The sequence below is a fragment of the Corythoichthys intestinalis genome, chromosome 19, assembly GCF_030265065.1.
Source record: "Corythoichthys intestinalis isolate RoL2023-P3 chromosome 19, ASM3026506v1, whole genome shotgun sequence".
In the NCBI taxonomy this organism is placed as follows: Eukaryota; Metazoa; Chordata; class Actinopteri; order Syngnathiformes; family Syngnathidae; genus Corythoichthys; species Corythoichthys intestinalis.
This window is the reverse complement of record NC_080413.1, coordinates 39,939,730-39,955,131: the sequence shown is the minus strand read 5'-3', so window position 1 is coordinate 39,955,131 and position 15,402 is coordinate 39,939,730. Positions and strand designations below refer to the sequence as shown.

The 15,402-nt window shown below is 38.8% G+C and overlaps 1 protein-coding gene across 1 annotated transcript in view; it reads left to right on the top strand.

Moving 5' to 3' along the window:
- frk (fyn-related Src family tyrosine kinase) overlaps positions 1–15,402 on the top strand; it is a 51,693-nt gene that overhangs the window by 8,354 nt on the left and 27,937 nt on the right. The window contains exon 2 of the mRNA XM_057822533.1: positions 9,414–9,535. Coding sequence (XP_057678516.1) covers positions 9,414–9,535 — 122 coding nt within the window. The remainder of the gene's footprint in view (positions 1–9,413; positions 9,536–15,402) is intronic.

Sequence of the window (15,402 nt, the reverse complement as noted above, 5' to 3'; positions counted from 1 at the left end):
TGGATTGTTGATTTGTATAAAGCTGTGAAAAGATACAAAACAATCTCTAAAAGTCTGGATGTTCATCAATCGACAGTCAGAGAAGTTGTTTGGCACTGTTGCTTCTCTTCCAAGGAGTGGCCGTCCACCAAAGATGATGCCAAGAGTTCAGCGCAGAATACTCATAGAGGTAAAAAAGAAGGCTAGAGTGTCTGCTAAAGTGTTACAGAAATCACTGGAACAGTCCAATATTTCTGTGCACACATCAACTATATGTCAAACTATGGCCAAGAATGGAGTTCATGGGAGAACTCCACGGAGGAAACAACTGCTCTCAAAAAAAAACACATTTTTGCTCGTTTAATATTCGCAAAAATGAGGGCGCATCATGATTTGAGGCTGTTTTCCTGCCTCGGGGCCTGGACAACTGGCAATCATTAATGGAAGAATGAATTCAACACTTTATCAGGATGTTTTGCAGGAAAACCTGAGGCCATCTGTCAGACAGTTGAAGCTAAAGAGGATGGATGCTGCAAAAAGACATTGATCCAAAACACAGAAGTAAATCAACTTCAGAATGAATTCAGAAGAACAAAATATATGTTGTGGAGTGGCCAAGTCTAAGTTCAGACTTGAACCCCATTGAGATCCTGTGGCATGACCTCAAGACCGCGATTCATGCCAGACATCCTAGGAATCTGACTGAACTACAGCAGTTTTGTCGAGAAGAATGTGCCAAGATTAGTCCTGATCCATGTGCCAGACCGATCAGCAGCTACAGGAAGCTTAGTTATTGTTGCCAAAGGGGGGGGGGGGGGGGGGGGGGGGCACAAAATACTAAATGTGATGGTTCACTTATTTTTCCCCATTCTGTCATTGTTTGCATACTATCCTTATTAAAATATAAAATAGTTAATAGTTATAGCAGTATTTTCATCTGTGTGATTTTGACAATGATCAGATCACATTTGATGATTTTATGCAGAAATGTGAGGAATTCCAAAAGGTTCAGATACTTTTTCATACCACTGTATTCTCGAGTTATCAACAGTAGTAGGTGTAAATTTTACGAAAATCTCAAGCTAGAAAAAAGGTTTTTGTGAAAAGATAAAAATTCAATAATTTTGATACAAAGCAAGTAAAATGTTCCAAAAGTAACTAAAAATCTGATCGCCACAATGTTAAAGCAATAATATTGGTAAACGTCTTTTTATCATCATTCCCAGGTAATGGGAAAATTGGGTTCTAACTGTCGAAATGGCTCCGGCTCAATGATGTGCAATCTATTTAATTCAATAAAGTATCTTCTCATATGACAGTGGGACTTCAAAGATGACCTTGCAGGGAGGGAGTGTCCCACCCCCCCCCCCCCCCCACCCGCCCCCCCACTGTTGTGTGTATTGCATCAAAATCAGTGTGTTGACCTGATAAAACTTTGTCAACTATGTGGTTTGTGATTAGATTGTATGAGATTATTCGGTTTGATGAAATTCCTAGCCCATTTGAAACAATGTCAACTTGTGACATACTTGACATTGAGCAACAAATTTTAGTAGGCGATATATTGTCTCATAAATTATTGCCGAGATGCGATGTTATTGCCTGTTTGTTTTTTAACCTATTCAACCATGAAGATAGTGACAATACATCCTAATGAATCACCTATTCAAATGCAATAAATTGTTATTCTTAAACACAAACTACATTAAAATTTATAAATATTTAAAAAATGCTTATTGAGTCGTTTTAAAGCTAGTTAGGTGCAGAATATGAAATAGGTGAGAAATTCCCTCATTTTTGTTGTCTGCCAACTAGAGCCCTTTAAAAGTGTTGATTTGGTTCAAAATGTCTGCAAAGTGTGCATGCAACAAATTTGAAGCCAAATTATTATAATTTATTATTATATATTATCATTGTCAATCAGAATTTTCATATTGGGTGTCATTTTAATTTTTTTCTAAGTGTAGATTGCCTCCAGAAATCTTAACATGACGTGCTTTTATTTTGAAATCTTCGCTTTTGTCATGAATGTTGTATCAGTAATAATTTTTTTTCTTTTATTCGCATCGCTTGCAAATTCTTTAATCCAGCGAGTTTTCATGTTTAAAGTGTCACCATTTAACCACAATTTTGCATTGTAAAGAAGACTGCCAATGTTGTATACCAGACGAAAGTGGTTAGTACATTGTCTTTTATCCATTAGCCTCAATGTAGCAATGTTAACGTTTTACAATGTTTAATACAGAAGTGTTTCCTTAACTTGTATGTCTGATCTTTTATTCTACGGCGTTTTGATGGCCAATAAACATCTGTGAAAGCTACTGGAGTCTCATGCAATCAACACGCACAAATGTATGCACGCACGCACGCATGCAACCAGATATAATGCAGCCGGGATAATTATCGCCTTCATTTTTATTTACTGTGCGATAATTTGACTTATTGCATAACGCGACAGGCTTACATGACATGATTTACTGAATGACACAAGTATTCATGACAGGTGTCATGTCATGCTTATGATGGTCTTATGACACTGTTATAAAAAGCATTCAACTGAAATGTTACTGATGATTCTTAATGGTTCATTTTCATCCAAATAAGCAAGAAATTATTAAAATCCATGCCACACAGAGTTATTTCTTACAACACGCCATGCTGGTTGAGAATGGCACACATATCGCTCAAATCCTTGTTAGGTCAAAGCTGCCCATGAAGCGGAGTCACGGATATTATTGCCCTGCACAAGGAAGCTCATCAATAAATGAATGCCCTGAATTGCTTTTCCCAAATGTACTTTGCATTTTGTTCTGTGCTAGGCAGCTTTACCTCTAATTGAATACATCCAGCACACCGCTATAAAGAACCATTAGCATCTTCATGGCTCCTTGGCCCTGCAACCAGAGGCGTGCACGAGAGGCACCGGACTGGCATGACCTAGAAATTGCACTTGCTTTTGTAAGTCAAACAACTCTGCAACAAACAGATTTGAAATTTATGACATTGTGACGTCACCAGTGGTGGATGAAGTACTTTTTTTATTTTTCATTTTTTACTCTAAGTCAAAGTACAGATACAGAGGCTAAAAAATACTTAAGTAAAAGTACAAGTGTCTAAGAAAAAATACTCAAGTACAAAAGTACTTGCTTTAAAATTTACAAGTTAGAAAGTATTTTCTCCTGATGAAAAAATGTGATATATATGTGTATGTGTATATATATATATATATATATATATATATATATATATATACATATTCTTTATTTTAAATATAAAAAAGAACTCCGAAATTTAGCTTAATGGCGGATTGCAAGCAACTGTCAGGTGCATTCCCCCATCTACTGTTCCGTGCAACCCCCATTTGAAGGCGCGCTGCTTTTACTGTTGTTTTTTTGTCTATATGTTGTTCACCTGCCTAATCTTGCTTGTACTTACGTTGCTCCCTCTAGTGCTAAATTACGGTATAGTTAAACTATTCAATTCAATTTTATTTGTATAACCCTATATCACAACAAGGTTGTCTCAAAGGGCTTTGCAGAGGCAATATGATACACAGTCAGAAACAGTAGATGAATTAATTAAGTTCAAGTCCTGGGCAACCCCCATCCTTAGACCCTCCATGTCTGCAAGGAAAAATTCCAAAAACCATTTGGAAAAAATGAGAAAACCTTGGGGAGAACCACAGTCAGGAGGGATCCACTCCCAGGACGGACAGGCTATAGATGCACCAGGTCTTACTGATTGTCCCGGAGGCATGAAAACGAAACTATCAATTACTAAAAAAGAAATTCCGATCATCTAAAAAATGGCGCCATCGGCCCGATTTCCGTTCACATGATCGGATCGGGACATCCTCAGTCTTTGTTTTTAATTTTTTTTATTTAATGTGATTTTTACGTTTCATTTTATCTCTGTTTGGATCTTTATCTGATGTAAAGCATTTTGAAATGGGTTGAGTGCTATATAAATTCTCTTGCCTTGCCTAGAGGTGCAACGTTACGTGGGTAATGTTTTGGTACGTACCTCTGTACGAGGGTCACAGTTTGGTACAACAAGAAAAGCAAAAAGGCTTTTTTTAATCATAGCATTTGAAAATTTATTGACTAAAACTAAAAATCACCTCTTATTAAAGTGCAAAATAAATAGAAAAAAACATCAAAGTTGTGAATTTCTTTTTTGTTCTAACATACGTTAATTCACAGTTTACTTGTAAAAATAGACAACACATCCTTTTTTGTAGGGATCGACTGAAGTAACGGTCAAAGTCAGTTAGCGCTGGCCAGCTGGTAACCTTGGTAACCTTTTTATCAAATTAAAATACTGCCATTTTCAATGTTAAATTACACTTTTTTTTTTAACTGTTATCCATTAGCAGTTAATAAGGTTGGGCATCATTGGAAATTGAATGGTTTCGATTCCAGTTCTGAACGATTCTGTATTCCGATTCTTTTAAGGCCTGGGGCAAAAAAATGGCATCGTTTTTATTAATGTCTTAACTTCTCAGTTTTTTTTTAATCATATGAACTTCACAGGGCTATTTTTAACTTGTGTATATATAAATATCAGTCTTTGCACTTGAAAGTGATGAAGTTTCTTTCCACAGGAGTGCATTTTCACAAAGATGTTTATTTTCAAAAGCTCACAGAGAAAACATTTACACATATTCTTTGGCCATACATGTACCTTAGGTGGGAGCTACAAGGAAGCATTAGTGTAAATTCTTCTATTGATTATAATTTGATGATCTTAATATTGTTGATTTTAATGGCGGCTGCAACGTACTACGAAAAGTACATAACTGCTTATATAGGCTATATATCTGGAGAAGTCTACTTCTTTAAGATGGCGGCTGTTTACTAAAGCCGGCGAGTGTGTCTTTTCACACCTAGTTCTCTATACATGTGCCAACGCCGCTGAGTCTGTCATTTCACATCTAGTTCTATATACATGTGATATCTACCGTGGCCCGACGTAAAAATAAGACGAATTCTCGTACTATTCCATCTATCCATCCACCCATACAACCACCCAACCCACCGCTTAATCCGGGTTCGGTTTACGGGGCAGGCAGAAGACCGACGTAATTGATCTTTTTACTTACCTGTTTCTCTTGGCGAACTGTGTCAAACACGAGCCACTAAGCAATGCACTTGGCACTCGGCACTTGTATTCCATGCAGCCGGAGGTGTTTAATCATATTGGTCGTGCAGCCACCTTTACATTATTATTGTTTCAAGCCAAACTTTCGAGCGGCGCTGCACCGTGTCAATCAAGTTGCAATGGACAAACACACGCTTCTTGCGGCTTCTTGGGCCAGGCCCCCCCTGGTGGCCGAAAAGTGTCATTTAATGTAATTGACTTTCCTATACAGTACATGATTTTAAAATAAAGATTTTTTTCTGGTAAAATATTGTCTATCAAAGTAAAACAATAAAACAAAAATGAATGAACAAAAAAACGATATTTATATAATGGGTCAAAATTATTTTTCATACAAATCATGTGACTAGCACCGTAAACGGTCATTTGCTTTGCTTAGCCAAAACCACCCCAAGGACCGAAGAGGCAAGATGGATATACGCAATTTTTTCAAACCTAAGCTTTCAAAAGCGACAACAACTACTGAGCAAGAACCAAGGATTGAAAATGTGGACCATGAAACGCCACAGAGCACCATCAAAATGGTGGCAAGAGTTTCAATTTGCCCCACTAAGGAGGCTAATTGTACAACAGAGCCATCACCGGTGTCTTGCCAATGTAGTAACCCATGTCAAAAATTGTATCCCCTGGCTGCGGGAGACACATTTATGTCTACTTAAACAATTATTGAAGCCAGAAAAGAACCACAGTTATATATTTTGGATATCAACATTGATTAACATGGAGAAACTCCATACAGGACCTAAATTACAGTAATAACAGTTATAGGTCATCCTACGAGTAAAACAGTGAAACATTGATTTTTTTTTTAACGTTCAGTACGTATGTTACGTTATATTACAGGATTTTTTTTTTTTTTTTTTTTTTGATGTGCCATGTTGTAAAACGTCATAGATAACTACATCACCAAAACATGGAAATCAAGCAAATCGGTGTAGCACAGTGGCTCCCCCCAGGGGATACAATTTTTGACTGGGGTAATTACATTGGCATGACACCGGTGGGCGTACCATATTCAATGAATGACGATCTTGGCGAAAGTATAGCCTAAGCAGCCTGATTCAGAATTCCCCTCAAGAATAATGAGAAACAAACGCTCATTTTCAACTTATTATTATAAATATTCTTGTAAGTTAATTTTATTGCTGACACTGCATTTCGGGGTCATCAAGTTGTTGTGCCCCCCCCTGCCCCAAAAGTCAAACCCCGCCTATGATACAGCCCCCACATAAGATGTATTTTTATTTTGGCTAAAATAAAATAAAAAGTGCAAATAGTTCTAGAACTGAAAACCATCTCTTGAAATAATGGAAAAATAAATACTCACTTAGTGTTTCCTGATTTGAAAATATAGAATAAATACACTTCAGGAAGTGTTAGTAATACTGCATTTGAAAGTTCCCACTCTGTGGGGTACTCAAAGACACGTATACACAGTATTGGAAATTTTCAATAGATTGTAGTCCCTAAAAGTGTCTCGCCATACAGAGTAGCTTGACGCACAAACATAAATATGTACTTACAACACGTTATGTAAACACAGAAAAACTCACTTGCTACGTTATTAGGTCTCCTGCTGGTGGTAAATATTGTGAGGCCATGATGCTTCTGCGCAACACTGGGAATAAATACACAATTTGCGACACGGCATCTAATTGGTCAAACAAACATCTCATTTACCAACCTAAAACATGCATATTGCAAGTATTATATGCATGTTTAATTTTACACAAAAACTGATACACTAATAGTCGTAGCTCGAGATATGAAAGCTTCGGTACACGAAAAAAATCATATCTGAAAAAAATTAATTTTACTAGCAGTTTTTTGAAGATTATTTCACTTCATATTGCGAAAAAATTATTCATCATAAAAAGATAATACACACAGTACTCTAATAATCCCTTCTCGCAGCAGTGCAAAAATGTAACTCCTTGACTATAAATGTAATACACACACCACAATGTGCAACACAATGGTATATGAAACAAAAGAATATAACTTTAAAGCACAAACAGCGAGATTAAATAGCCAGTGATCAATTGTTGCCGAAGTCAGCTTGTCCTTTGACACTCAGTGTTTGCTATGAGCTTGAGTAGTCATGTGATAACGTCTGTGAAATGTGTTGGAACCTAACAAACTACAGTGGAACCTTTACATCTGACCTTAATTCGTTCCAGGACCTGGTGTGTAAATCGAAATGGTCATCTGTCAAGCAGGATTTTCCCATAAGAGTACATTATATTTCGGATTAATTTGTTCCACAGCGCAAAAGCCTACGCTAAATCCTTAGTAAATACTGCAGGTACTATTACAAGAAATATAACACACAATACAACACAAAAGCTTTCACACACTCAGTGGTTAGCACGCTCCCCTCATAGTTCCGAGATTAAGGGTTCAATCTCGGGGTCCGGCCTTCCTGTGTGGAGTTTGCATGTCCTTCCCGTGCCTGCGTGCGTTTTCTCCGGGTACTCGCCCCCCCCCCCCCCCCCCCCCCCCCCACATCCCCAAAACATTCATGGTAGGCTGATCGAACACTCTAAACCACAGGTGTCAAACTGATTCCAGAAAGGGCCAAGTGGGTGCAGGTTTGCTTTCCAACCAATGAAGAGGATACCTTTATACCAATCACATCTTTTACATGTGTAATCAGTTAATCTTTGTCAGGTGCTGCTTGTTTCAGCAGAAAGTTCATTGGTTAAACTCTCTGCGCGGTATCGGTTGGAACAAAATCCAGCACCCACTTGGCCCTTTCTGGAATCTGTTTGACACCTGTGCTCTAAACTGTCCCTAGGTATGCGTGTGTGCGCATGTCATCAGCCTTCGCCAGTGCTTAATTTGTAAATCATAAGGTGCCGGAACGCAAAGTACGTATGACAGTGCAGGGATGACGGCATGGGGACAGGTCCCAGAACATATACTGAAAATGGTGCTGAAAACAAAACGCAAATGCCCACTTGCCATGCTGTGGGACTTTCCTTTTTTTCTCTCTTTTCTATGTGCTTTTCTGACTCATTTTGAATCATCTTCATTCTTTTTGAAAAAAGACAGTAAATGCAACTGTCTTTTTGGCATGTTGAAATACCGTTTGATCCTGGTTGCTTGCTCCCCAAATGCCGCAAATTTCAAGTTTTTTTTGGTCTTTTTTCCTTTTTAGTGTCAGGATCGTGATTTGTTGGTCCAGCTTTTCAATTCATCAACAAATCTCCGACTCTATCAAATGAGATTAAATTTTTATAAACAACATGCAATTCTTGGGATTTGTTGAGTAAAAGATTTTATGCATATATATTATAATGTCCATAACTATGTGAAATATTCTGATATGTTTTCCGAGGCACCCTGAAGTGCACGCAGCGTTACTGTTGTTTTGGTCACGTGATGCGGGAGTGTGATAGAGAAGCACAGCCTGCCGAGAGCCCCAAGCTGTGTTCGTGCTGTTAGCTCCATGTGTTAATAAAGAAACAAAGTTGTCAGCACATCGTGTGTTCGATACCTTTGTCAAGAAAAAGCTCAAAACAAGACACTATGCACGACCCGTTTAAGAGACGCTGGGACTGGAGAACTGTGAGTAGTAGGAAGCGAGGGGGAGACGAGCGAGAAGCAAAAGCTTGCGGTCGAATGTGGTGGCAGTCTGCTATTATTTTGTTTATTGTTTTCTTATTGTTGCCACAATAAAGTGGAGAAAGCCATCAACGAACGACTCCTCTCCTTGTTTCCCCCCAACGTTTTTATATTATTTTTTTCTATGCACGAGAGGTGCCGGATCTGCCCAATTAAGTCCCGGAACACAGGGAGGCCAAAATCAAGAGGTGCCGGCTCTTGTCCCGGCAAGATCCGGCTCAAATTAACCCCTGGCCTTCGCGCTGTGACCCAGGAATTAAACGGCTGCTTTCACAAATGCCACGTCCCGGTTAAGTCCCGGACATTATACTCGGACGCGACCCGGTTAATGTCCTTGTCAGTCGACCTGGGAAAATGCTTTCAGACATAAGGGCGTTTTAATCTCAGGATTTAACCAGAGTACAGCATATGTCTGAAAGGGGCTTTAGGTTTGCTTAAGTCAAATATGTAATGTGTAAATTAACACATTAAAATTACATATATAAAATAGGAAGTTCTTAAAACAACTGAACTTCTTTAGTTTAACTCTTATGCATTTTACAGATTAAAATTTTGTCATTAAGCCATGATTTTGGGGATGGCTCATTTGTTTTGCCTGACTCAACATGCCTGATCCACTTATTTTTTGTATTTGCTTATATGTGTAGGTGGTATTTTCCGGAGACAAAAAGGCTGGATGCGGAGAAGATGCTGTTAACAGGAAAGAATGAACATGGAGCTTTCTTAATCAGGAACTGTGAAAGCCAGAAAGGGGAGCTCTCCCTGTCAGGTAGTACCTATTGCACATTTGTCCTAAACGTCTGCTGTTGCAGTGTGATCTGAAGAAATGTGCTCAATAGATCTCAAATATGCTTATTTTATACACCTTTTTTGTTGTATTAACCCGATACACCCTGAGCATTTTTGGTGAAATTAGGGGTTGATTTTTGTATGAGTATTTATAAACTAAAAAAAAAAAGCAAAAAACGGTTCAAACATGCCTTGTTGTTCATCTTTTTATTCCTAAATCACCATAGGATTATGTCATGAACTTTTTATCCAAACCTTTTACATTTTTGATAGTATTAAAGCTAAAGTTGAAAAATTTCAAATGCCAAATATGGAAAATCACATACATTGCTTGTTTACTGATAAACTGTAATCCTCAGTAAAGTTTTGACCACTGATTAGTTGATAAGAAGTTGAGCATATGGGCATGGAGTAATTTACATTCCAAAGATGGCACTTTTTGAAAATTGTTTGTAAACAAAATAGACATGATGGTCATGAAATTGAAAAATAACATTTTCTATTGATTTCAAGCAATTGAAAATTCATCTTCTACATATGGGAGAGGTCTGTTCATGCCTCTGGCTCTCCTTCTCGGCCCTTGGAGCTCCGGCAGGGGGTCGATCTGAAAAAACAAATTATGTATTCTATTGTCTACGAATAGCCATTTTGACACTGTACAGGTAGTCCCCAGATTACGAACGACTTCCGTTCCCAAGCTAGGGACGTAACCCGACATTCCGCATAAATTGGAATTAACCCTTTAAAATTTTAAAATAACTATCCAAAAAGTCCAAAGGTATCATATTTTGTTTAATGATGGAGGATACACTGCCTTCTGGTGGCAGCGTTGGGTCTGGCTGGACTATTGTATGACTGAGGAGATGACACCGATGTCTGACATGGATAAAGGATAGCAACGTTGGGGTTTGGCCCACATAAGGCTGTTAGTTGTTTCAATTAATACACTGCCAGCCAAGAGTATTGCCACCCCTGCAATTCTGTCAAATAATGCTCATTTTTCCCAGAAAATCATGACAAATGCTTTGGTAGTAATATCTTCATTTACTTTGCTTGCAAAGAAAAACCACAAAAGACAGTGGAAAAATAAAAAAATGACAATTTTACACAAAACTCCAAAAATTGGCCAGACAAAAGTATTGGCACCCTTTGAAAAATAATGTGATGCTTCTTTAATTTGTGTAATTAACAACACCTGTTATTTACCTGTGGCACATAGCAGGTGGTGGCAATAACTAAATCACACTTGCAGCCAGTTAGAATGGATTAAAGTTGACTCAACCTCTGTCGTGTGGACAACATTGAGCATGGAGAAAAGAAAGACGACCAAAGAACTGTCTGAGGACTTGAGAAGCAAAATTGTGAGGAAGCATGGTCAATCTCAAGGCTACAAATCCATCTCCAAAGACCTGAATGTTCCTGTGTCTATCGTGCGCAGTGTCACCAATAAGTGTGAAGCCCATCGCACTGTGGCTAACCTCCTTAGATGTGGATGGAAAAGAAAAATTGACGAGATATTTTAACGAGAGATTGTGCGGATGGTGGATAAAGAACCTCGACTAACATCCAAACAAGTTCAAGCTGTCCCGCAGTCCGAGGGTACAACAGTGTCAACTCTTAATATCCGTCGGCGTCTGAATGAAAAGGAACCCTATGGTAGGATGGCTAGGAAGACCCCACTTCTGACCCAGAGACATAAAAAAGCCAGGCTGGAGTTTGCCAAAACTTGCCTGAGAAAGCCAAAAACGTTTCGGAAGAATGCTTTCTGGTCAGATGAGACAAAAGTAGAGCTTTTTGGGAAAAGGCATCAACATCGAGTTTCCGGGGGGGGGGACCGAGGCCTTCAAAGAAAAGAACAACGGTCCCCACAGTCAAACATGGTGGAGGTTCCCTGATGTTTTGGGGTTGCTTTGGTGCCTCTGGCACTGGACCGCTTGACGTGTGCATGGCATTATGAAGTCTGAAGACCACCAACAAATTTTGCAGCATAATGTAGGGTCCAATGTGAGAAAGCTGGGTCTCCCTCAGAGGTCATGGGTCTTCCAGCAAGACAATGACCCAAAACACACTTCAAAAAGCACTAGAAAATGGTTTGAGAGAAAGCACTGGAGACTTCTAAAGTGACCAGCAATGACTCCAGACCTGAATCCCATAGAACACCTGTGGATAGATCTTAAAATGGCACCCTTCAAATCTTGGACATGCAACCCTTCAAGGTTTTGTTGCCAAGTATTAGGCTGAGGGTGCCAATACTTTTGTCTGGCCAATTTTTGGAGTTTTGTGTTAAAGAAATTAAATCATTCTCATTTTTCTTTCTCTTTTGTGTTTTTTCCTTGCTTGCAAAATTAATGAAGATATTACTACCAAAGCATTTGTAATTGCAATCATTTTTGGGGGGAGAAATTGAGCATTATCTGACAGAAATGCAGGGGTGTCAATACTTTTGGTTAGCAGTGTATATGTTTTGTTTGTGTATGAATTTGTAATTGTTTACAGCTACAGTTTGTGGAGTTATATGTGAGCGATTTGCTATGAGAATTGTAAATACGTTAGCATTCGTAGCATTTAAGATAGCGGACTTTTGTTAGGCAAATTAGGCTACTTTAATCTACTAAATTTACATATTGATCAGACTAGATGGACGTTGGAGCACCAGTTGATTTTGTCAAGTGTTTTATTAAATGTTAAAATGTATGTTGTTTTGAACATAAGTGCTTACTGTACTGTATGTGTGTTACTGCTTTACAAATCGTCAAAAGTGAAGGAAGTCAATAACTTCAAAAAGCACAATTGCTTTGTTTGCTGTCCGTCGAGCTGAACATTTTCACATTCAGTGAAGACAGAACACGTCATATTAATAAGCTATATACCGTGAGGTACAATAAGGTACTTTTTATGTGACCAAAAAAAAAAGAAAAAAAATGACTGGAGACAAAATGGTGGATGAGACTCCACCGTTGTAAAGTCGAAATTGCGTAAGTCGAGTACGTTGTAACCCGGGGACTACCTGTATTGTTAAATTCACACAAGAGTATCATATAAAAGTAAAACACCATAATGTCTATAAAACTTGAAAAAAAAAAATCTACTGCGGATGATGTCAGTGAGTTGCTCGCTGAGTTGTTTGCGTTGCAGTGTTCGGCCGCTCATGCCTAGTCTCTCTGCCAGAAACGTGCGTGACAAAGAGTTCCCCCACAGAACACAACATACCCCACATTAGTTCCATGGGTGAATTATGAACAGAGAATGAAGGGTCACCACAAATCTATCAATGAATGTTTAGGTTTCTAATTTATTTTAGCAACTTACAAACTGAAAAAACACATTTTTTGTCATTGTTTATATAAGCAATAATACAAGATGTTAATGATTCAGATGGCAATTACACATACTTACACACTTAGCCACTCCGGAGCCCTGAAACTAACAAATAACTGACGAACTGGATGGAATTTGTCGAAATCAACTCAGCCAACTAATGACATGCCCGCTAACTTGAAGATTAAGCCTATTATCAAAAATTCTGAACTTCCGCTTAAAGCAGTGCTTCTCAATTATTTTCTGTCACGCCCCCCCAAGGAAGACGTAAATGTTTCGCGCCCCCCCAAACTCTCTGCCGCCACTGTAAATAGTATCATTTGTCTATAAAATTATTATAAATACGCATCTGCCTAACATTGTCCTTTTTTTCTAATAAAGAAAAAAAAGTAACATAGATAAACTTATAATAAAGTATAACTTTATTAACATTGTTTTGTTTGTAACAGAGAAGACTTGACGTGCATCAATTTGCCTGAATTTTAAAAAAAAGTCACATCCAAACTGTAAAAAATACACTCAAGGTACATTTTTGACCATTTGATACAGAAAAATAAAATCAGTAAATAATAACAAGTTAAAATTCATTAGAAACATTCACTCAGGAGGACAATATGCTAAAAAAAAATTTGAACGAAAGAACAAAACTGAATAAAAGAAAAAAACAGTGTCATTGGACAGGACAGTTTTTATTTTTGCTGCTCAAAGTATTTACCTCCTTTGCAATGGTGTGGAGTTATTTTGCAATGAGCATGCTATCAATGCTCACTGGTTTACTGATATAACACTGACAAAGCAGGACGATTGTTGGCAATATTCGGCACGTTTTCACTGAAAAACAATCAATCGGCTTATCAATGAGATTGGGGTCTAATGTCTTTAAGTGTCATCTTAATTGATTTTGCTTCTAGCTGTCCGCTATATATATTTTTAGACACAGTAAACAGTGGTCTTTCCTCATCACCCACTGTATTAAAAGTCAAAGCTAAAAGGCAAACGGCACGAAAAAAGCGCATTCTCGGCGGCCGAGGTAGAACCGTTGGTGAGGGCGGTCGTCGTGACGATCCCAAGCCGAAAATGGCACTTCTCGGGCGGCGACGTGAGAACCGGACAAGACAGGGGGTCGCTGCGTGAGTGAGTCCAGTCAGAAAACTGCTTTCGAAAACGGCGGTGGCACACTGTTCTTCATATCTGTTTTCTGTGTGTGCTGAGTGCTCTTCCTTAGTTCAAAAATACTGCGCGCACTCTGAAAATGAGAGCGCCACTGCCACCTACTGAGTGGATGTGCAAGTACACTTTATTCCACTACGGCAAAAAAACAAAAAAAAGCATGTTCCCCGAGGTCACATGCGCCCCCCCTGGAATCGCTCTGCGCCCCCCCAGGGGGGCGCGCCCCACTATTTGAGAAGTACTGGCTTAAAGGCAGAATGGACATTTATCACTTGTCAGCAACAAAACTAGATTATTGTGGTAATAGTAAAGAGTAGTAGCAAATTTACCAATTGCACATGTGCCAGTGGGTGAGAAATATACTGACATTGACTCAAATGTAGAAGCAGGTGCAAGAATGCAGGGTAGTGTGGAGAAGGAACGCAGTCTCTCTAGCTCCCTCTATCACTCTTTCACTCTCTCCCTGTCAGCAGTTTTATCGTTAGGGTATAAAGCAGACATGTCCAAAGTCCGCATTTGGCCCGCGGTCAAATTTCATCCGGCCCCCAGCCTCTGTCATAAAATCAATTACGTCTGGCCCGCACAGACTTAATAAATTGGTCAGCAGTGAGGCTACCAGCATACGAAGTAGCTTACACACTAAATGCTGCTCCTCATTTACCCGCCAAAAGGCAGCAGCACTCTAAACAACATTACCCCATGTGACCCTTCCAATTTTCTAAAATTGCGACAATCAACAACAAAAAAAAAGAAAGTTGACTACGACAGAGGACGCTTCAAGGATAGGTGGAAACTGGACTATTTCTTCACTAAATACGCAACAACTCGGTCTGCCTCATTTGCAAAGAGACAGTAGCTGTTTTTAAAAAGTTCAATGTGAGGCGATAATACCAAACAAGACACTCTGACATGTACGACAAGATGATAGGGAAGATACGCAACGAGAAATTGAAGCAAACTTGAGGCTAATTTAATTTCACGGCAGCAGTATTTCGCAAGAGCCCGATAGTCAAAAGAGAATGCCACAAAGGCTAGTTGCGAGATTGTTGAAATTATTTATTAAAAAAATAAATAAATAAAGCAAATGTGACACTCAGAATGGACGGTCCCCCACATTTTTACCACACCAAATCTGGCCCCCTTTGCAAAAAGTTTGGACACCCCTGGTATAAAGAGTTACCAATACAGTGGTATGAAAAAGTATCTAGACAAAACAGTCCAGCTAGACCCAACACTGCCACAAGAGGGCAGTGTATCCTCCCTCATTAAACAAAATACAATGCTTTTGGACTTTTTAGACAGTTATTTTGAGATTTTAAAGGGTTAATTTAGACTTATGCTGAAGTTCTGTTTACGTTG